This window comes from Cinclus cinclus, chromosome 4 (genome assembly GCF_963662255.1).
Source record: "Cinclus cinclus chromosome 4, bCinCin1.1, whole genome shotgun sequence".
NCBI lineage: Eukaryota > Metazoa > Chordata > Aves > Passeriformes > Cinclidae > Cinclus > Cinclus cinclus.
The window spans coordinates 19,293,852-19,318,546 of record NC_085049.1 but is presented as its reverse complement, the minus strand read 5'-3'; the positions used below and the strand labels follow the sequence as shown (position 1 = coordinate 19,318,546).

Genomic DNA, 24,695 nt, shown 5'->3' with positions numbered 1-24,695 from the left:
CCCAGTGGAACAGCCAAGATTAAAACCCACAGACAACTCTTCAGACACTTCAGACCCCAGGAAGGTTTTGGGACCCTATCCATGAAGATGCCAAGCACGCACATATTGACACCACACAGTGCATGAGCAACTGCCAGCCCTCAAAATATTAACAAAGATCTCAGGTCTTATCTGATAAATACACATTTTTTGCTGTTACCCCAGAACATATTACAACTTTCTACTATCCTTAAATTGATCCCAGTATCAGAGCTAATTTATTGACTAAGCTGTTTTAGCTAATTCTAAAATCTGGGAAATGCATGTCTTAAATATTTAACTACATCTTCAGTAAATATCTTATTTTTAGATGTAAGAAGTAGCTACATTTTTTCCCAAGCTCTAGGAACATTTCAGGAATGTGGGACAAGACATACACTTCTTAGAAACAGGTATTTCCCAAGCCATTCACAAGTCTGTACCACTGAAAACACCAATAAAATCTCAGATTACCATATTACATTTCCATTTACAAAATTCATTATTAAGTGAATGTATGCAGGCAGGAGCATCTTTCAGCTACCAAAAGAAACATTTTTTGTAGTCGTTTCATGATCCAAACTACCTCTCTTGTCATGTGTGGACTTTTTGTACAAACAAAGCATCAGAGATTTTTATTGTTGTTGTTTTTCTTTAGTAGGCCATATGGTAAAATCTGGAGCAGATCAAAGACTGAGATTTTTATGGTGACAACAAGGTAAAAATTATTTCATTAGCTGATGTATTATTGCCTAATATATAATTATTTCCAAGCTAGTTGGTGACATCACTTTAAAGAGCAGATTTAGTCAAGACTGGCTACACAAAGAGAACACAGGATTTATGCACCGGTGATGCAGCAGCTAAAGAAGGGAAGGGGAAATGTCAGCCTGGGGGAGCTGAGGGGGAATATTAGAGGTGTTGGTGCTCACTGTGGGCAATGCTATTGGATCAGGGCAGAACACAAGGCTGAATCCTCAATTCTGTGCCAGTATTTTATTTCTCTATCCTTCTTTTGGTCCATCTTCCACAAACATACCCAGAACCTCTTTCCTGATAATTTATGCACTGCAACTTCTTTCAATTTTAAATCACACCTTCATCCTTGCCCAAAATAATCTTCCAAGATCTTGCTTACAAGAAGATTTTTCATGAAGTACATTCACTTTCAAACCACTCTTTCTATGAACACTCCTATGATCCTCCACTGAAAACACTTTTCTGCAAAAGTTAATCTGTGGTACAGAGCCAAATGGACATCCTGTCTCAACACACCAAATTACAGCCCTGTGTTTAGGAGCTTGATTTTCAACTGACTGGCTACCAACTCATGAGTATGAAATTATTCTGTACTTGTGGAAATACAACAATGGCTCTTAACCAATTTATGTTTTGCTAAATTTTATCAAAGGAGTTTTTTTAAGTTAAAAACATTAAGAATATTTTTCAAAAAGTGAAAATAAAGCATAAGTTAACATTTTGTCTGTTGCACCATTCACCAAAACTCTTAAGATGTTTTTTGTATTCCTTTTTCTGTCACTCATCTCATTTATTTTCCTTCATGGTGCAATCCCCCCTAGTGTCTTGTCTTGTCTCCTGACAAGCTGCAAGCTCTTCAGAGCAGGCACAATTGTCTTACTTGCTATATAAATCAAGTTACATGCTAATGCTAAATTATAATGTTTTGACAGGATTTTAAAGTTGAACCTGATTATATGAAACAATAGAACACTGTTTTTTTTTCCCCTGAAATTTTCTTCTCTTAAAAAAAAGGATATCAGAAGAGGAGAAGTAGGGCACTTATTTACCATTTTTTTTTTTTTTAAAAAAAAACATTGTTTTTCTCCTACCTATCTTCCAGGGACAGCAAATGAAAAAAAGCTGGAGATCACAGAAGAAGAGAAAATAAACCAGTGTAAAGAATAAGAGTATGAAACAAAACCTAACTCTTAAATTATAATTTCCAGCATGGTAAACTAAATTCCATTAAAATACCAAAATAACCATTTTCTTACAGTACATTCTGTTGAATGAAAAGGAATTCTACATTCTCTTCCCCCATTTTTGACAAATTCTACAAAAAGCTACAATAATTTATTACTTTTTTATTTAACACTCAATTTATCACTTAAGTGTATTTAAAATGAATAATCACACCTGATGGCCAACTGACAGGTAAGGCACTGCATCTCTTCTCCCCACTCATTTATTCTCAACCTCATTTTTCTTTCATTTTCTTGGTGTGATGGTAGACACATTGTAAAAGTATTGGGAGGCTGTGAGGAATATGAGCAGTGCTCCCTGGCTTCTGCCTCTAGGGATTATGGATTTTAATAAGAAAAAGAGTATGAAGAAGACACCACCAGTGGCTTCCAAAAAGAAATCCGAACTGGTTTGTTGTTCTGAGGATAGCTCTGGACAGTATTGGTTGAGATATTAGTCTATCTTGTGTTTTAGGGCAAGAGTTCAGTCTACAGAAGGGGTAGGTTTGGAGGGATCTAAAAGCAGCCTTCCAATCCCTACAAGGTGATCTTGTAGGTCAGGATCCTTCTGGTGGGTTTTGCTTGGAGGAGAAGAGCCAATGGACAAAAAGTGAATCACGAGAGGATCAGCTTTTTCCCACAGGGACAGCCAGATGTTGAAACAAGCTGTCCAAACAGGGTTATACATTCTCTGTCCTTGGAGCTTTGCAAGCCCCAACTGAATAAAGCCCTGAGTAACCTGATGCTATCGCCTTGATGACCCTGCTCAGAACAAGAGGTTGGACTGCAAGCCTTCTGAGATCCCTTCCAACCAGAATAACCCTATGATTTTAACATTTTAACATTTTAAAATGTTTTTTTTTCTGTACCTGTTGAATAAGTTACACCTATTCAAAAATTCCAGCTTCCAAGGAAAGCCAAAGTATTTCCACGAATGCTCATGAATTTAAAAAATCATAACTTTATTTTGTTGCCCAACTATGGATAATAGTGAAGTAACACCAGACATCTTTCTTGGCCTAGAAACTGAACTGAAACTATCAGCCTGTTTTTACAGGTCCTGATTGTTTTGCTTATCTGTTTTGTTTTTATTAGAATTATTAGGAGAAACCACACAGAGATCGGGGGCGATGGAATTAATTTAGAAACAGTCTTTAGTTGTGTTGGTATATTTTGCAACCTTGTTTCCTTCCATTTCATCTGCAACCTTACAGAGCTGTCACATTCTCATGGGTGCTGAGAGAAGTGGTTACCAAAAGTTCCTCCTTCTTGCTCTTTCTCTCCCTTGCTATTACTATCTTGCTATTACTCTTCCCTTATCCTGGGGGAACATGAGGATTTAGTCATGTGCTCATTCTTTTCCATGGCATTAAGCAGTAGCCCTGGAAGATGACTAGCATTATAAAGAAGGTACAGTCTGTGGTCTTCACAGCACATGGTTTCTATTTTTTGACATTCTGATAAAAACAGCAATGTCAATAGTTTTTTCTCGTGATTTGCTGATTGTAAATGACCTGCATGTCAGGTGACATAGCTGACACAGTTAAATCAGAAATTAGCACTCAAGTCTCTTTAGAAGACAGAAACATGGATATTGAGGACAAGCAAAATTATAAGACAATCCTCATGGATACTCTATTAAACAATGAAACATGTGACTGATTGAAAAACAGAGACACATCAGCAATTTTCCCTGAGGAAGTTTATGGTATTTAACTCCTAAACATTAATTTTATTGTATTATGTGAGGAACCAATTAAATGAGAGCTTCATTTTTATCAGACATCAGAATAATTGTTCAGAACATAGATGAATGGTAAATTCAGCACATTCCAATTTTATTAGGCTTGACTTGTTCATCTCCCATATTTTGCCAATTTTAAGAGGTAATTAGGTACTTCATCAATAACTTCCTGTGAATTATTTTATTTATAACACTTCCAGCAGCAACAAGCTAATATGTAAAACATATAAAATGTACCCATTGTATATTCAGATTTCCTCCCCCCAAACTGGATATGGTTGAAATAGTGATTAAAGTGCTTTAAAAAAACCTCATGTTGATGACATCTGACTGCAAACACAATATGATTTGTTACAACAAATTATCCACAGGAGACAGGACAAATGGGCAAAGAAAAACATTCCTTGTTTCCAAAATTTGTCATATTACCATAAAAATAACACAGGTATCAGCAAACAAAAGGCTGTCTAGAAGCTTTCCTGAGAATTTGCCAATAACATGGAAAATGTATTTGGGGTAAATCCCATTTCTGGAAATACACACTTGGCAATTATTGTTTCCTGAGAAAAGAAAACAAATCCTAAAAATCTCCAGATAAATCAATTTTTTGCACACCTTAGTTTAGAAAACAAGGTGCCCTGTTCTTCATCTTCTACAGGAGAAACTGTGTGGAGTTCAACAGTTTCAATCATGCTGAAAAGCCTCAGGACTGATAGAACACACCACACTGCTTTAGGTGCAAGTCAACATTTCCTTTCCCTTTTAACATGATGATCAAATGTTTTAAGAAGCGCTGGAGTGCAGTTTCCTAAATTAATCATCACTAATTAGGGAAAACCCATCAAAGTTTGGGCTGCTCTGTGTAGCTGACTTGGAAACTACTGGCAAACAGTGCTGCAAATGTTGAAGCACAGAAACATTCTGACCTGGTCCATGCTGATACCTAGATTTGTTGAAGAAGACTCGGAGAACATTTTTTTCATCCTAACTCCTGCCTTTTTTTGTATCTCAGTCCCCAGAAGCAGTCTCCTGTGCTTTCTCAAATCTTTATTTCATTCCCTCTTATACAGGAGATACAGCCATGCCTTAATATTCCACATACAAACCCATACATATGTGCATTACTAAAAGGATCATACTACCTACAACTGATAAGCAGCTTGCTCAGAGGCAGAACTATGCAGTTTTTAAGGGGCGCAATGCAAAACTTCTATCGCTTGCACCATTTTTATGCTTTCAAAGCACTTCTCAAATATTAATTAGCTCTAAATAAATTCTAATTATTTCTAAGAGTGGCCCTACCAGATCAGTATCATCTGGTGTGAAATCTGACTTCAGTGAAGTCAACAGCAACAGCTCCTCAGACTGCAGCAGAGCTGACATTTCCCTTGCCATTGCTAAAATCCTGGGAGTTGTGCCTGTTATCTGGTAAGAACCATAAGTAGAGCTGAACTAGCAACAGCAGGAGTAACAAGTGATAAGGTTATGGAATGAGAAGAAAAGAAGGGTTAAATGACCTGTGGAGCTCCAGTGTGGGAGAAGATTTGGGAAATGCAGTAATTGGACTCTGTTTGATTTCAGCATCAGCTGAATTGGAAGGTGCTCACCTGCTGCTAAAACCAGTTTTAAATAGTTGGGATACAGGGGTCAACTCCTAAAATTTGCTCATGCTGCCAGTTACTAACTTAGTTAACAACTACCCTTGAAACATCAGCCCTTTATAAAAAGATTTTTACTATACATCTGTCTAGAAGTTGCATATTATGTGCATAATAAAAAACGTATAAAGAGGTTTGCATAAAAAATCAAAACGTTTACATTTCAAATAGCACACATTGCATGAATAACAAAGTAAATAAAGGGCAAATAAGTACATAATCAGTATTTACCTTTCTAACTGGGGACAGTATAGCCCATCACATACTGCCAACTTATTTTTCTCAGAAGACAAAAATACTTCGGTTGTAAAGAATAATATTAAATATTTTATACATGAAATTATATCTAGGTATGGAGGTTAAAAATTAACTGGAACCACAATTTATGAATCTTTTTCTCAAATAGAAATGTAATCCTAATAGAAGCTCCTCCCTTCATCTCTGCCAACTTTACCACCACACAATATGCCATAGAGAAAAAAGGGGAAGTGTCAACTTGTGTAAATTGTCCCTTATGTAATGCAAACCATCTGTTTAAAAAAAACAAAACAAAATGAAAATCCAAGCTACTCCCAAGCATGATCTGCTATGGAGAAAAAGAAAGAAAAGGAAATGTAGTACATCAAACTGGAAGCCAAAGACCATGACCTGCCATGCAACCATGGAGAAAATATTTACCCCTCTACTCCCTTTATTTACCCAATTTTGAAAAATATTTGGAAAAGCATAATTGAATCATTTGCTCTGCACATAATAGACTGATATTGCTGTATTTTTTTGAGCATTTCATCTCTCCAGAATGTTTTCAATCAGGCTGGAACCAAGCAGAGAAAAACTCTTTGTTTTCAATAACATATCAAACAATGATGCCACCACTGGGTTAGAAGGTCCCTGAGTCCTCAGCCACTGCAGCCTGGCAAAGCATGGGGGATATTGCATCACTACACTTCTGCCCTGTTCTAGTCTTCTTTATGTATCTGCCATGAAAGAAGTCTAAATGGACCACTCCTATTAATTGCTAGAATTATTTTTGTGTTATCTTCAGTCTACATGCTCAGAAAACAAAATATGTGTAGCGAAAAGAGTGCTCTTCCTTTCCAGTTTCTGTCTGGTAAGTCAGGAGTCCTTTGGTAAGCACTGCCTGAGGAGCCCTCCCATATACACACTTTGAAACCATTGGAGACTTACTTCTGATCCTCTCTTGGGAGGTACAGGTGAATCAGAAAGCACTGAATCAATTAATTTGGTTTTATTATCTAAGCTGAATGAAAACAAAACAGCAGTACAACTATTCATAATTTCTACTCTTTTGCTGACCCTAAGGCTTGATCACCCATTCGCTTCCAGCTATAGCTGGGCTGGCCACCAGCTCCAACCAGAGCCCCCTGTCAAAGGTTAAAACTGCAACCAGGCTGCTTCTTTAATCCCTTCCCAACACACTTCCACAAAAAGCAACCATCTCAGTTTAAGTAATTTTAACAGTCCTTGCTGTCCCAGCCTGGACAGAAGCAAGTTTGAGAATGCTTAACCAAGAAGCTTGTTCCCTATGTCTCCTTTTGGAGATCTGACTTCTCACAGGGGCAGGGTGCAGAACAGCATAAATGTCCCCTTGAATGTGTCTCCAACAGATACTCAAAGTCTAGGAACTCTGCATCACTAGCTAGTTATGAAAATATTGGTTGTTGCAGTAATTCTCTCTTCCTTCTTCCCCAAATTTTCAAATCTCACTTGAGGAACAGCATGTGAAAACTTTCATAGTTTTTTGTTCTTTGTGACTGAAAATGAATTGTCACATGGAGGTCGCTATCATTCCTGTGTGCAGGTTGTTAATGCTAATAAATAATAGAATCATCACTAGAGAATTTCTATCAATCAGCCACAGAAAATAATTCTGAAAAATATAATCAGTCTAGAAAGAAGGGCAGGTTTTCCAAAAAGACTGGGAAGATGTAGAAATGAGATTCCATTTTTATCAGGCACATAAACTAATTTTAAAACATAGAATGGCAGTCATGTACAGATGATGCTAGTGGGGGCTTCAGAAGGTTCTAGGAGGGCTTCGGCCCAAAAGTAAACTCAATGAAAATCAGGTATTTAACACATTCAGAAGCTGAGCAAATTAATCTGCTGTACATTCTCTGTTGCAGTACAATGCAACCCACTTCAGCTTGGTTCAAGCCAGCACAGGTGATTGCACTAATATTTGCAGTACAAGAACTTGGTAAACACCCCTAAGACTTAGATCCTAATGTATTTGTCATTCTTAAGAGGAAGGTTTAGTCTCCTAAATCACTCAGGTGCTTAACAAAATTTTATTCAAAGCTTTCTGGTTTACAGTCTTTGCCAAGTGGACTGATACACAGTAGGGCAAGCAAAAAAAATGGGAGAAATATGTTTTAGTGGTCTGTCAAAAAGATTACTTGATGTGAACATATTATAGTTGGAAGGCAGCTAGGTGAAGCTTTCTAGGTGTAGCTAAATGTGTACATGAGTTTTTGTTTACACTAGATAGTGAGTGAAAGAAACAAACCCTTTGGACTAATTACTTCTCCTCAGCTTCTCAGTCAAATTCATTCAAACATGCCAGGCAACCACCAAACACAGAGCTGTCTTTTTCCACTGGCTTCTGCTCAGTCCTACATCTTGGTGTATCATTAATTCCAAGCCTTACTGCCAGAAGCAGCAGAAACTTTGCTCTTTTTGCCTTTTAATTTTCAAGGTTACACAAACACATAATGTCATATCTATTTCATAGATGTGAGGAACTACAAAACTACCATGGAGTTAATGTGCATGTAGTACAAAGAAAGGAAAAAAAACACCTCAACTCCTTTTATCCAAACCAGACTTCATTAATATGTAACTAATATAAGATATGCATAATGGTGTGCTTTCCTGACCTTTTCCAGACCTACATTTATGGTAGCATTCATATTCAGTGTGGCTTACAGTTACACATTCTGTAATGTGAATCACTACTTCTCCCAGTCAAGAGAGACTGAGTGTGAAATCACTGGAAGAACTGAATGAGACTATATTTTGGCACTTCAGCTGCTGAGGGATGTGAAGTGTATGGAACAGTACTTTTCAATAGTGGTCCCATTCTGTAAAATATCATGAAAAGGTGGTAGTGGCCAAAGAAACTGAGTTAGTGCTCAAGTACTGTGCCCATGATGTTCAGATGCTGAAAGAAATCTGAAGCTGTGGGCTAAACCAGCTTAACTAAAGAAATCTTTTTATGTTCTAATTCTACAAAAATGCAGCAGTGGTAAGTGCTGAGTAACTCAAACCAACTTATGAATTAATGAGTTAGTCAATGATACAGATGCATACAGTGACATGGACATAACAAAAACCCATACCAGAGACAGAGAAAGGTAGAACAAGCAAGTCCTGCATAATTCAGTAGAAAACTGATGGCAGAAGAGTTATACAAGTGCATGAAAACAAGTCTATGAAATTCATGCCCTGGTTGAGTTTATTAATGGAAATAAAGTTCCTTCATTATTTCTTAACTTGTATTTATTCTCATAGTGTTGACAGGAACATGAAATCCTATAGAAGGCTTAAATAAAATTTAAAAAAAAATCTGTGGAGTGTAGAGAACAATACAAATCTTTCAGAGATTAAAAAAGTAGATGCTATATTTTTTAGTGTTAGGCTTTCACAAATATCCTCAGAGTTTGTGTTAGTCCATCAAATTGAAAGGCATATGCTATCTTTGATCTCTGTGCAGAACCTCCGTTGAGATTAATGTGAGTTCTGTGTGAAGAAAGAGACTAGAATAGGCCCTGAGCTCACAAATAGCAAGCAGTCTGCTTCAGGAAAAAAAACATGTTTTCTTACAACAGTGTTGAAATTTACTGGGAAGTTTCAAAAAGCTTCTCTTCAGATGCAAGTCTGTGGTCCTGAGTATGTTCACATGTCAGAAATACCTGACAGAGAGAAGGTGTACAAACCTACCTCTTGTGTGAGATGTTTTGGCTGTTATGTTGAAATACATTCTTCATCTCTGACAAGCTTTTCTCATACTCGTAACAACTAATCCTCTGTTTTATACTCATCTTTGCAAGTTAATGGCTTTGTCCATCGATGAGGTGTCATTTTATACAGACTGGCATGAAACTGCACCCTATACCCACTTCCAGCTAAAAAAATCTACAGGACTTACTGCATCCCGCCTTGTAGCTGAAACCAGGAGGAAGAAGGAATCCTTGCTGTGCTGCTGCTGCTAGGGTTCGTTGGTCTGGAGGGAATACGGGAATCATTAATGGAGGCAGCTGACCCTGGACCTGCTGAACAGGAGAGGGAAAATCAAACACAGAATTTTTTTGGGGGGACGATGTCTAGTAATATGCTTTCTTTCACTTCTGGTCTGAGAGGTCTGGTTTGAATACATCTCTTCATATTGGGGCAGCAGCATCAACTGTTGAGCTTCATCTTCATTACCAAACCCTTCATATGATTTATGTTAATCCAAAATAAACTGAAGTATTTCACTAAGGCATATCTATATCCCACTTAATTATTCCCCCCACAGTTCATGATGACTCACTTATCTCTGACTGTAGGGGTGCACATTCCTCTCTTTTATTGAACTGTGTAGCAGTATCTGTCTCAGACAGTAGCTTTCACCCTGACTAAGCCCAAACACAAAGACACCTCCTCAGAAGGAAACATAAGTGCATAAGTAGCACACAGCACAGCCAGTACTATTTTTCTGCTCATACACATGCACTTATTTGTACATGTGAAAAGATAAAAAGTCCCTGGGATGGTCAGTAAAAAGGCTGAGACATTTTATTCACAAATAAAACAGCTATGTCTGAAGTGTTAGGTGTTCAACTTCTCACAGCAACTCTACACAGCCATGCAAGTGGAAAATATTATATTGTAAGTGGATACTGCAGGGGACATGCAGAAGTTAGTCATCAAAGCTGGAACTGGGCCATGGCACAACGTCTACTGCTGTTGCTTTTACCCAGTTCCGTTAATAGCTTTTAATTGCTAGAAATGGAAGTTGTCTCTGTATATCACACAGATGAGAAACACAAAGTTTGCTGGATTAAAATGCTAGATGACTAGTTTCAATTTAAAAGCCCCACTGAATTGACCAGATCATCCAGTAAAGAATGACTGGCTCAGTTTTTAAGAGAGCTCATCTAGATTTTTAATAGTGCTGTAAAGCTGAGGCATCGGAGATAGGCAAGTTTTTGAAAACTACAATTTATTTTGTGGTCTGTAGCCTTAAGTAACTCAGAAAATTAAGAGTACCAATAGACAACCTTCTGTGCCAAGGGGAACAAGAAGATGTTACTGCCTGGACAGTAGAACTGGCAAAAGAGAACCTGCACCAGTCCTTGGCTGCCATTGTTCAGACTACACCATTTGCGATTAATTTTATTCTCATCTAATCTCCTTAAAATCCAGGCCATGTCGTGGTTCACCCAACAAGGTTACCAGGCATAACAGTGATACAAAATTTGGGATTACCATCCCATTTTAATTTATGCTGGGAACTGTCAGCACCCCTGTGTGTGCTGACTGCATCTTTATAGTCTGAAACAATTTTCATGGATGGATTTCAAGACAGAAATTGCTGACAGAAATTCTTGCCGTGGTAGATTAAGACTGGGGCTGAAGATAGAGTACTCACTGAACTAGCTTGATCCAGTTTTTTTTACTTCAATATTTTTCTTTCTATTCTGATCCTGTTAATTAGAAGGCACACATATTTTCAACTGAATTACGGGGGAAAAAAATATATAAAATGTGATTTGTTCTGTAGCCCCATGCAGTTATCCTACAGCTGTCCAATACCTGCCTTTTCTTCATATGTTTATTTTTTGTTTGTTTTGTTTGAGGTTTTGTGGTTTGCTTTAAGACAAAGACAAAGTAACAGTATTCTTTTAGAACAAAAATGAACAGCCATGCGGAATTTTTGCATAGTACTCTTCGGCAAAAAGCCACAGAACTTTTTTTTAAATGGTTTCCAAGGATGAAAGTGACTTTGCCAAGCGAAGAAGCTTCAAAACAGGACTCAAAAACACTAATAGAAAGACAGATGGTTCTACTAAGTGTTTTGCTGCCAAAAAAAATGTTAAAAAAAAAGTGAAAAAAATGGAGTGATGTTATTGAAGCTGACTGCAAAGTTCTCTGATGACTGCAAATACTCTTGTCCCACTGCAAGTGTTAACTCTGCCTCCAGGGCTAATATAACTAAAGCACCACACACACACAAATTGTCATTGCCAAGCCCACAATGTAGCTTAAGTCTGCACTTGATTCCAAGTGACTGCCAAACACATGAGCAAAACACCACACTGAAAAATTCCCATTTAGGAAAACATTTACCAGGAAAATGCCCTTTCTTCCTAAATCTGATTGCTGCATTTCATTTTTTTTTTTAAATTGCAGCTCCTCTTTAACTCTCTAAGGGGCCTTATCGTCCCTAATTTCAAATGTCACAACCCTATTTGCATTAAGGAGGTAAAAACTGATAGTGATGAGGATGGTTTTCATGGATATAGGAATAACACAGTCAAAACAATGTGATTTTCTTTCCAGGATGCAATGTATGTAGCAGCACTCAGCTACACTTCATTTTCTCCTAAACACAAATAAATGCAAACATTAGTTTATTTTAATCTTATTACCTGACACAATATCATAAACATTATGGACTCTTCATTTTTATGGCTCATTTAACTACTACATCTTAACTCGTTATGCTTATTATTATTATTATTATTATTATTATTATTATTATTATTATTAACTGGAATTGCTAGGATACAACTGTTTCAAGTGGCATTGAATACAGGCCCTCCTTCTGAGTTTTACATCTAAGGTGTTTTCCTTTTTTTTTTTTTCTTTTCAAGGTATTACTTCATCAGTTAAATCTCTCAAATGTTTTTTATTATATAGCTTACATACTTTCCAATATTTTCTGGATTGTAACTTCTTGATACTGCATTTCTAAATTGAATATAATGGACTGAAAATAAGAGCTATTTTCCTGGCTCTTCGATGTGTCCTGCTAATTGACATATGTCCATAAAAAGAAATACCTCTTCAACAATCTAGTAATTCCTACAGCTGGCAAGATTCTCCACTGGCCAGCCTCTCTACGTGATGACCTCTTCTCAGCTGTAATATCCTAAAGGAGAAAACTGTATTTTAAATCCTCACAAAATTCCCAATGGATTTAATGAGCTACAAATTCACCTTGTAATTTCTTATCTACTTTATGATGTTAGTCTGGATGATACAGATAAAATCTTCCAAGGCCCTGTTTTTTCATACTGTTGCCACTGTGTCAACTGATCACACTGTTCCCTGACCTGCCTTTTAATTTGAATGCCAAATTAACTAGAATATTCTTGTACTGCATGAAAAACTGCACAGGTATGGTATGCACAGAAAAGGCTCATAACACACATAAAATAGCAAAGAAAAGTACCTAATGTCAAGAGAGCCAAAACATTCTATACAATCAATTCTGTTGTAAAGGAATTTGTACTTTTACATGTCTGACAAGTTGTTGAATCAACACGTAAACCCATGAAAGAAGCCATTACTAACTACTAACCACTAGCCATTTATTCTAAGAGAAGTATCACCCCTTAAGGCAGCAGATGTGTAAGATTTCAGTCAAAAAAAGTCATGGTACTTTCATTCATAATGAGGGCAGTAAATCATCCTCTCTAATGGCAATGTATTTTAGGAGCATGAGAAACTCCAACTGAACGTAACCTACAGCCAAAACCAAACCCAAGTGTGTTGGTTCTGCATGGTCTGGTTTTTGGTAGCAGGGGGGCCACAGAGGTGTCTTCTGTGAGAAGCTGCTGGGAGCTTCCACCGTGTCTGGCAGAGCCAATCCCTGATGGCTCTGAAGATGGACATGGTGCTGGCCAAGGCTGGGCCAATGAGAGATGATGGTAATGCCTCTGTGCTAACAGATTTTAGAAGAAAATCAGAACAAAGGGGACATGGTTTTTCTTGTTGGAGAAGAGGAGGAGGTGAAACTTGTGAGGGAAGCAACATGGGGACACCAAGGTCAGTGCAGAAGGAGGGCAGGAGGTGCTCCAGGGGCCAGAGCTGAGATTCCTCTGCAGGCTGTGGTGAGACCATGGTGAAGCAGCTGTGTCCCTGCTGCCCGTGGGGATCCACAGGGGATGCAGAGATCCACCCACAGCCCGTGGGGATCCATGGGGGATGTGAGATCCACCCACAGCCCATGGGAATCCATGGGGGATGCAGAGATCCACCCACAGCCCGTGGGGATCCATGGGGGATGAGAGATCCACCCACAGCCCGTGGGGATCCACAGGAGATGCAGAGATCCACCCACAGCCCATGGGGATCCACGGGGGATGTGAGATCCACCCACAGCCCGTGGGGATCCACAGGGGATGTGAGATCCACCCACAGCCCGTGGGGATCCATGGGGGTGCAGAGATCCACCCACAGCCCATGGGGATCCACAGGGGATGCAGAGATCCACCCACAGCCCGTGGGGATCCATGGGGGATGTGAGATCCACCCACAGCCCGTGGCAGAGGTGCCCAGACCAGAGCAGGTGGATGCCTGGAGGAGGCTGTGATCCAGTGGGAGATCCAGTGGAGAGAGGGCCCTGCTTCCAGCTGGAGCAGCCTGTCCATGGGGGACTGCACCCCGTGGGAAGAGAGACCCACACTGCAGCAGTTTTGGGAGGATTGTTTGCCCGTGGGAGGGACTCACGTTGCAGCAGTTTTGGGAGGGCTCATGAGAGTGGAACCATGCTGGAGCAGTTCACAGAGAACTGTCTCCAGTGGGAAGGGACCCCACGGTCTCCCAGGGAAGGACTCCTCTCCCTGAGCAGTGCAAGAAAATCTCAGTGATGAACGGACCAAAAACCCCCACGCTCTGTCCCTGTGCTGTCAGTGGGAAGGAGGGAAGAATTGGGGGAACAAAAGTTTTTTTGGGGCTTATTTTACTTGTCATTATCCTCCTCAGATTTTGTTAGTAATAAACTCACTTTGTATCTCCAAGCCGAGCCTGTTCTGCCCTTGGAGTGTTTTCTCCAGGTCTTTTTCTCAACTCATGAACCCTTCATTAATTTTTTTTCTCTTCTCTGCCCAGCTGCACAGCAGGGGAGGGCGAGTGAGTGGCTTCTGTGGCTGCCTGGTGTTTGGCCAGTGTCAAACCACAACACCAGGAAACCGTCATAGTTGCCACTGAAAGTCCAAAAAAGAGACCACCCCTAAAGAACTTAACAATGCAAAAACCAGTATGAGCACATGACAAGCAACCAATAGTAAATCTACTGTCCAAGTGGGAAACTGAGACACCTACAGTTGCCTGATTTTTGATTTTGTAAAGTGCCTCAAGGTATCTTTATTTGTTTCACTGCCTTTGAAAAATCTGGCCCTCCATATCAAAGGAAATTTGTTGGCAAACTTGGAACCAATTCAAGCTGTTGAAGCCTGGGCCAGCATCTTCACAAATCCGTGCGTGTCCTTTATGACTTGACCATAACAAATCCAGCCACACAAAGACACTGCATTCAACACAGTCACAGTTAATATTTCTCAGCTTCATTATATTTGCAGTATTTCCACCTAAATTCTGTTCTCCTATCTACTTTTAGGAACATACTATGCTTACCACAGCTACCTAAGCACCAAGCAGTATGTTTTTAACAGTTACCCTACTGTTTGTTACTAGCTCCTGCTGTGACTTCCACAAATTTAGATTGCAAACACTTGACAACTACAGTTCTGTTTTTTGTAAAAAGTCATGTGTGCTTTGGGTCACTATGTAAATAGCTACACAGGGAAAATAATCTCAAGAAACATTAAGATTGCAAAGTTAGACATTCAAGGCTTAGGGAATGCCAGAATCAGGGAAGCATGCATGACCTTATTTTGGTCCTTTATGCCCCTGCATCTAGACAGCATCTTTAAAGTTCAGAGTTTCCCCTTGCACATGACTCTTGCTTAATCTAGAAGGCTTATACCATTTCTCAAGTACATAAACCCATACTTTCAGCAAACCTAAGCCCCTAAAATAAAAGCTGCTATTAGTTTTATCTATTTTCTCTTCATACACTTTCACCAACTTCATTTCCACAGCTGCTCATTACATATTTACTAGCATCAACTTTCATATAAGTTTTTTTCTCTCCAAACAAAATATCTCAATGCATTTCCCAGCATTTATACATATAACATTTTCCACTGATGGGCAAATACTGCTAATGCACCCATCACTAGTTCTTCAGAAACAATTCTATTCCTTTAGGTGAGACTGGTGATGGATAATGAATTACTCAGTGTGGGTAAGAAGAGCTGCCTAAAATCAACACTTTCTTCTCTACAACCTGACAAAACTCTGAACAGTACTTTACTCTTGAACTTTTCAGAAGAAGCCCTTCAGGAGCTGCATGAGCTTATTTGCTGAAATGGACTCTTATGTCGTTTCTTCATGTAGAAGTGTGGCTAATTTTTATTTTCATTTCAGTTATTCTCAGCTGCCTCGAATAAGTTCAGATTTTACATTCCTAGAATGGTGGATGCACATGAATGATTTGATTAACTTCAAACTGTTGTATGAATATCTTCTTGCTTGTGACTTATTTATAAGTTAAGCATCTCTTCTACTGTTTAGGAAAGAATGCAATGCGCATTTTACATGCAGCAACACAAATCTGTCCTTCAAAAATGACATGTTTAATTGCATTTGTCCCCCTTCCTCCAGAAACACTTGGCTCTCAGTGACACACACTCTGCTGAAGGACCGGATTCTTTAATTAGCACATGTGTTGGCCCTCTTTCTCTCTACCTCACCCCCCTCCCCATGTCTATCTTAAGGGAAATAAAAATATATGTCCCCATATAACTACAATCTGCTATTTTCCCTCTCAGTGATGTTTAAAATAAGAAAAGAAAATGTTTTTCTCTTTCTCTTCTCTGTATCACTTCCCTAAATTGACATAAGCATGTCCTGAACCTATGCAGTAGGAAGCCCTGTCTATCCAGGTTATGGAATGATCCCTCTTCCAACTGATTTTGAGGTGCCTTTCCATGGGGTGCTTACTGAATGTTCAGGATGCAAAGCAGAATGCGGATGGCATGAAGTAGAGATGCATTTTTTCTTCCTGATCACCACCTGTAAACTTTTCTGCAGTGGATGATTTGGGCCCTCAATATTATTCTTCCCTTTGCTGTGCATGATGCTTACACAATTCATACCAGTACTTACCAAAATTTACCCTGTCCAAACACCTCAGTTCACTCAGCAGCTCTCACTGTTCTCACAACTGTTTGCAAACAGTGATAATGTTGTCAGAAAACATGCTCTCATAGTGGTCATCTTTTAAGAAGAATAAACAAGGGGATTTAGGGAGACACCTCCATCACCCATATCCTCCCCACTACAACTCTACTAGTTTAATTTGGAGTGATGGTGTGGAAAAAACTATTAGTTTGATGGAATATGGAGATATGGAGACAATCCCTAATTGGTATGAAACTTAGCACATTGAAAACACAAGGAACAAACTTTCACGAAAAGTGAAATGCATCTCAAAGAAATACATAAGCATTTTTCATTTTAAAAAAGCAAGGCTTTTTAGGCTGGAAACTTTCCACCTTTGCTTAGTCCTGCAAGAGAACCCAGGTGTCACTACCGGCAGCCATCTCAAATTAATCGCATCATAAGGTCCGTAAATTAACATACACTTAGCCTTTTTAACTGAAGTGCAGCAAAATGCCTTAAACTGCCAAATAATACAGACAGTAGCTGTTTCCATGCTGGTAACTTCCTTCCAAAGGCTTTCCTCCTTCAGTTCATGCCACAGAACAAAATGCAATGTTGAGAGACAAACCTCCAGCAGCACTTTGCAGGACAGAAGCCAAAAGGACCTTTGGACACTTCCAAAGGAAAAAAACAGTGTTACTTGTTCATTTCTGTAACTAAAATGAAGAACATCAAAACTTCTCTTAAATATTTGATTTAGTATAGAAAAAACATAGAGAGGACAGAAAAGCAGTAAGATTACTTTTTTGCATTGGCAGAGGTTTAACAAGTATTCATGCTTGTGCAACTTAGCACGTAAGTTACCTACAGGGCAATTCTGCCACAAAGGTATTGGAACAAACAGCCAAAGTGACGAGACTACCAGAAATAAAAAGAACATAAACTGGAATTCATTCCAATAGGCAGCTGTTTTAAGACAAAAGCCCAAGAGTTCACACAGAAACGGCTTCTCCAGACTATACAACACACCAGTGAGTGGGGTTCTCTGGCAAAATCAGGACATTCAGAGAAGTGACTGTAATTCAGGTAACAGCTACACTGCAAGACTGAAGTGCACTCTCAAAAAAACCCTTTCTAATCCCAGCTCAAGAGCAACACTAAAAACAATTTTCTCTTTCATTTTTATTAGAGAAAAAGATTCATTGTTTGGTTGATTGAGCTACTTGTTTCATGAAGAAGTTGAAGTTAACAAATGTGCTATTGAGGCATGATGACCAGAGTTTTGGCCAAATTGTCTTATTTCACCTTATTTAATATTCATACAAACACCGTGCTTCTCATGGCATAGCTCCAAAGCACCTGAGCACCTTGCTTAAACGTTAGCAGCCTTCCTAGAAGAATAAACCAGGACTGTGAGGGAAATCTGCCACAAACTTCTGGCTGTCAAAACTGCTGATTTATAGGCTGTATTGTTCTCTATTTGTGTTTTTGTTGGCTACCAGCAAGTTGCTCCTAGGTGCAACTGTCATGAGCAAGAGTTAATCTGCAAAGTCACTTCTTTCAAAGTAGAAAATCTCTGAACTTCCACTAATGCCTGATGCTACCTTGCAGTGTATGATGGAGCAGTTTCCATATGCCTGGCTAATGCTTTTCCCAATGAGGTCTGGACTAGTGCTGATGGCTTCAGCAGCAAGCTATCCAGTGGAACATTTGTCAGGGAAAAGAAAACAGGTGTGAGGTTTCCTGTTGTGATTTTAAAGACAGCATGTAGGATAATTCCTTGAGCAGCACGTGTGCTCTTTCCTACAGTTAGCTAATCTATGATAGATCTGTTCAGTTATTCAAAATATCATGAACTATGGGTTTATTTGTACATGCCAGAAAGAATCAGGGTTACAAAGCAATATATTTCCCTTGTCACTGTTCACAGCAGCTTTTCAGAAGTCATCTGTGTACTTTTCCCTTCTGATTTTCTACACTCTGTTTAAAAGGACTGAAGTATCTGAGTTTTGCCATGTATGTGCTAACCCATCTCTCTTTCTTTTCAGAGTCACTTCTTTGGTGACTCAATGCTCTCATTTTACCGGATCCAAAGTTTTTGTGCAACAGCATCATGGCTTGCTGTCAAAAGAGCTCCGGAAAGTAGGTCTGGTAGGAAGCACTGCTGCAGAGGAAGCAGGGAAGAGCAAACAGGCAGTTTTGCTAACAGGGGATGTTTCTTTTTGAGGATGTCCAAGTGGTCAAGAGAGGAGTGTAGAATCAAGAGGACTTTTGATTTGGGTTTTTGTTAAGATTGACTCTGCAAATCTTAAAATTATAAATCAATGGCTAGACTATAAAAACAAGTAGGACTGGGTGGGAAGGCTCAGAACTGGCATGGGATTTAAAGAGGGGGAGAAGAAGAAGAGCAATAATCCAAATACTACTTTTCAAGAGCTTCCACAAATATTGGAAGTCAACAGATTCAGTTGAGCATAAGGAAATTAGTAAGCAAATGAATAGGAAAGAAACTCTAGTATTACACACCATCACAGGCAGGAAACCTGGCTATTTTCCGACAGGTAAGTTCTGTCACCTAGGAGAAATGCCCCACCTTGCTATCTTTTCAGTGCTTCCAAGGCACCTTTGGGTTCATCCTGACACCAAAGTACTGTTGTGAATGTTTCTGTGCAAAGGATGCAAACAGGACCATAAAATGCTCAGCTATAAAACTGCTCAAAATGGTTTTCAGGCTGAGAATGCAGCTTAAGTAAAGTATTCTAAGTCATTTTCTAAAATAATATCCAAATTGTTTCTAAATATTTTCAAAATTTATTCTAACCATGGCTCTTACTCCTGTATAGATTGAAGTAATGCAGCTTTTGGGGAGTGAGCTTATTCACGAAAGATTTCTTCAGTGCATTTTTCTGAAAAGATCAAGAAATGGGTGGCAAGAGCATGGCTCATTCCATTACATTTTAAAAAGTGGTAATTTTTGTCATTTGAAGTTATTCAGAGGTATCTGTTTTAAGGCCAGCTGCTAAACCTCCCTCTTTACCACTTGTTGATTTTTCTGTAATATATTCAAACACCAATAACTAATAATTTTAATGTATAAATTGCAGTAGTATTTTTCCTGTTCCAAACCCCCATATTCTTACACTGAAACAGGGAGAACAGTTCCAATTAGGAAACCACTGTACTTAAGATGGTGTAGAGATGATGGCCAGTTCCATGATCTCATTTTTGACACAATGCTAAGGGTATTCTTTCAAACAACCCCCTAAGGTTTCAAGATGTATTTTTCACTCAGCATCTCTTTGACAAATGGAATATCATTAATTAAAAAAAAAAATACAGCAATTTCAGTGTGTAGGCGACGGGGAAGAAATAGGGGTTATTTGATATCATGTAGTGGGCAGAAATTCAAAACCCATTCAGCTGCTGAATAGTGCAATGCTATAAACAAACAAGAAAGTCTTATCAAAGTCATCCACTTAAAATCATACTATCTAGAAAAAGAGACAAAAAATAGACTTAAAGGTCTAAAAAAGAAGTGTCTGCACTAACAGTCATTACCTCCTCTTTTCTTTGTGAAATTGAAAGGTTGAGGGATACAGTTAATAAAACTGTATACAATTTAATGAACTACAGGGGGAAAAAAACATAATTCATGGTTTGATCAGTGTAGGCTCTTGCAGAACTGGGTCTGCTCATAAAATCTTAGACTAAAATCCACTAACTAAACCCTTTGAATGACCCCTCTTTCGCCCCAATTTTATTTATTATTATTATTGTTATTATTATTATTATTATTAAATCAGATACATGTTTCAGGATAAGTGTGGTCTCCAGTGATGTAAGTTTCAGAGCACAAGTAGTTACAACTCAGTGTCATTCTTTTCTGAAGAAAATATGCTATCATTATTATCATCATCATCATCATCATCACTATTACTATTTATATTGAGTTTTCTTGCTTTTCATAAGATCTTAAAAATCCCTGCATGATGAACAAATGGCCAGGAAAACTCTGACCACATGTTATTAGAAATTCTTGCGGCAAACACAGCTTTAGTATTGGATAGCCTCTACTTACTTCCCAGGGACATGAATAACAAGGACCTCTTTTCAATCTCTCAGACTGTCTCTTCTGCCAGTGGAATTGTTCCTCAGCAGAGTGCAGGTTTACCATCAAAAGTTTGATTTCAAAAGCAAAATAGATTGAAGTTGCAGAACAAATACTATTTCAACAGATATGTCACCACTATTCCATTCATGTCCTGATGCTTTTTGTACCCTTGTTACCAAAATGCTCATAAAAAGATGTAATTCACAAGTTTTGTTTGCGAGTATTTTTTTAATAGGATTGAAGACGGTCTCTAATTTTGTGCCTACAATCTAATGACAGCAATACAGTTAAAGCACAATTAACAGTAGATAGAGTGATAAAATTTAGACATCTTATCATCTGATTTCTGTGCACAGCCAGGTAAGCAGCTAGTCAAATTTTGCAGCTTTTTACTCCACTAAATTGCAGGTACAAATATTTTGATTGCCCAAAACATTGTATCTTTTTTTCCTTTGCTGTCGCCTTCAGTTCTTCCTTGTCTTCCTCCACCTCTTTCGTTATTAAAAATATAAGGAAAACAAAAAGGGAAAAAAAAAAGAAAATAGAAGACTATATGCAATTGTTTTCTTGGCACTTGTAGATATAGACCATGCAATGGAGAAGAAAATTGCCTACTTCACAAAGGCACCTATCATCATAAATCAGTTTTTCATTTTCCTAGTGGATTGCAGAAATCAGATAAACATTTGCTGCCTGCCTCCCCTTGATATTGCTGTTTGAATGGGCTTGGCCCAAGGTGTGGCTGGGTGTGGCAGCTATACCAGCCTTGCAATCCCAGACAATTCCTGATCGGTGTGCAGAAGGGGAAAACAGAACAGCATTCACAAAGCACAACACATGCATAATGTATGAAAAGCAGGATCTCACTAGAGGGGGAAAAGTACAGCATAATGAAAATGAATAATCTTTGGGTATTTTCTTCCTAGTATTAAGTAGTTCTTGAATGTACAATCTTTTTTTTTCTGTCTTGACTGCCTTTAAATATACACATACCATACTGCTAGATCAATTTTTAAGCCACTATAGGTATTAGAGGACAATTTACATGTGATTTGCATTTTTTTTCCTCTGACTGTGGTTTTGGTAAGTCTTCCAAACCTAATGACTGTTCTTTTGGCCAGCAACATAAATGCTGTAATCACACAATTATTGTGCTGGGAACAGTTTAATTCAGCATTTTGTTCTCAACCACAGAACAATTACTCAACAATTTTGGTTAACCATACTAGCTCACTGCCTGGAGAGGAAGCAGAATATTCACAAAATCTATTGTCCTACACAAAGGCAGTGAGCAGATTCCTATCTATTATAACTTTCCAGCATCTCTTTACTCTTTGGGGTGCTTCCACAAACTCCCCATTATGAAAATAAATTATTAGCAGCACACTATACTAACATATTCATCTTTATGTGTTCAGTGCTTTTAATTGTGCATTTGTATAAAGGGAAAGGTAGATGGGATGTGTCTGGGGGAAAAGGATGCAAGGGAGCACCATAAAAAGCTCCAAAATTACTACAGTGATATTACCCATCTCTTCTAAGCATAAACCCTGGGCATTCAGGCTTTGTTTTTAAGTTCTGCTCTTAAGCTGCCCATTTCTCTTTAGCAATAAAAGTAGAATTTTCTGATCAATTGCTTTTTTCCTGGTACTGTTTCCCTGGAAAGACTGACACTTAACAAGGCTTTGTGCAGTAGCCTTGACTCACAATAAAATGAACAGAAGTTCTGAGACCTCAGCAAGAATGGATTTAAGTTAGTAAGCCAAGTTATCAGCTTCCTTACAAATTTTCCGCTCCAAATTTCAATTCTGGAAGCCTTTTACCCACACAAATATAAATATTTTAGTAATTCCATTTCCACTTTTGTTTTTTGTTTTGTCTTGCCAGTCACTGGGAATATTTTCATTCAGAGCTGTGAATCTGAAAAGTACAACTCTGGCAATGCTGCTGAACAAGTAAAATTAAACTAATTAAACAAAACTGACTCAATGAACTTAATTTGATAGTTAGGATCAGAAAAGAAACCAGCAGTAAACATGGTGAAAACATCAAGTAATAATTGATTTTTTAAAATGCCTTTAGCTTTTAGTAAGTATTCAGCTCAGAAAAGGGACTTTGAAATAATCATAATTATTTTAAGGACAAAATTTGTGTTGAGTCCTTGCACTACTACAAATTGACCCTGATGGTACTCAGCAGAAACAATGAAAAAATCAAACTTTAATTAAAAATAAAAAGCACAAGGCATCTGTGGAGCAGAACACAGGTTCAAATGTCCTCATCAGCAAGCCACAGAGCTATTTTTTCTCCATTTATGGCATGAGCAGTACATCTTGTTTTGCTTAAAGCCCAGTTTCAGCAGATGTGGAGAAAGGCCTTGTCTCTCATGAGGCGGGGTAGACACAGTGGGAATTGCATTAAGGTCCAGTTCTTCCAATTTCTTAAGCTTTCACCAAATACTTCAGTTAAAAAAATATACTATCCCCCTTTATTAACTGGTGTATGTGGGAAAGGAAGCCACTACCTTTCAACCTTTCACAATCCTGCCACTGTGCTTCAGGCACTTTTTGGGTACTGCCAATGTTCTCTGCCTCATTTCTAGACTGCCATGACCCCTTAGGCAGGAGCTCAGCATTCAGGGGTTTAATCCAGGGCATGCACAAGAGGAGAAACATAGAAAGTACTCAGATCACACCAGCAGGTGCCCTGTATGTTTAGATGCTCTCAAAGCTTCAGACCTGAGAGGGTCTGTTTAAAGGGTGTCTGAACAAGACATGCATGGAAACTCAAGAAGTGCTTTTGGGTCTCTCCATCATAATGTTCCCAAAGGCTATCTGAGTACTGCTACCAGAGAATAGATTCTCTTTTTAGATGTTACCCTAAGCCATGCAGGTAAGAATTCTACAGAAAAATACCTTTCTAAAAAAGTTGAGACTATGTTAGAGCTCCTAATACTGTTCTCATATCCTTTGCAGGAAAGGTGATAAAAAGACAGTGATGCAATACAACAACATGTTTCTATCTTTGCATGGACATCAGTAACAAAAAAAAACAGATGAATTCCTGCAGCCAACTGCTTTTTAATAAAACAATCATGGAGCTCCTTGGCACCTAAAGGAATGGTTCAGGACATAAACTGCTGGCCTACCCAGTCGCCTTGAAACCTGTAATGTTTATATAAGCACATTAGCAACACTTTAGTGTCTCATAAAAAAAATCAGTAAGTAAAGATACATCTGAGGTGTGGTAAGGCAAATGAAAAACTATCCAAAGTCTTTGGGTTCAATACATTTCTCCAAAAAAAGAAAATGATTACTTCAGCAGTTCAAGCCTAAAATATTTTGCCAGCAAGTTTGTTCATTCAAATGTGACCCATTCTGAACACATCGGGTCCCTTTAAGACTAAAAGTCAGAGCTGTGTACTCTGAGCCTTTTCATCAGGATGACTCATTCATTAATGGGCAGCATGGATTGTATGGCTGGCTTATGGTAGCACTCTAAATTAGTACTCACACAATGGAGAGCTTATACAATTGCAGTAGTCCATATCCAGTAAAACTGCCTTGGTGCCTTGAATAATGGGTCTTGCTAAGTCTATAACAGTTCTGTAAGAACCTCCAAACAGCTGCACACAACACATGACCTGTGCCATCTTTACAATGCCTGCTAACCATGAAAGCAAGTTTTGGGAACTATTTCCTCTTCATCCTCGCCATTGGACAGTGTCAATCCCTTTGCTTTTTTGAGAACAAGGGGATTTTATTTTCCCCCTCCTCTTTTTTCTTCTTTTTTTTTTCCCCTCTCTTTTCCTTTCCAATCAGCTCTCCACTGATCATCCTTCACACTTTAGCCTCTGTCCCAGAATACTTTGGACAATAGTACTGATTCCATCTGTGCTCTCCGTTAAAGCCCTGGTAATCCTCCTCGGAACAGCTGGACAC

At 38.6% G+C, this 24,695-nt stretch overlaps 1 protein-coding gene across 7 annotated transcripts in view; it reads right to left on the bottom strand.

Moving 5' to 3' along the window:
* Positions 1–24,695, bottom strand: part of SOX5 (SRY-box transcription factor 5) — a 244,957-nt gene that overhangs the window by 83,510 nt on the left and 136,752 nt on the right. For 6 of the 7 annotated variants that reach the window (XM_062491736.1, XM_062491740.1, XM_062491744.1 and 3 more), the window contains one exon: positions 9,574–9,694. In XM_062491736.1, coding sequence (XP_062347720.1) covers positions 9,574–9,694 — 121 coding nt within the window. Of the gene's footprint in view, positions 1–9,573; positions 9,698–24,695 lie in introns of all 7 variants that reach the window. The other variant, XM_062491739.1, reaches the window with a different exon arrangement.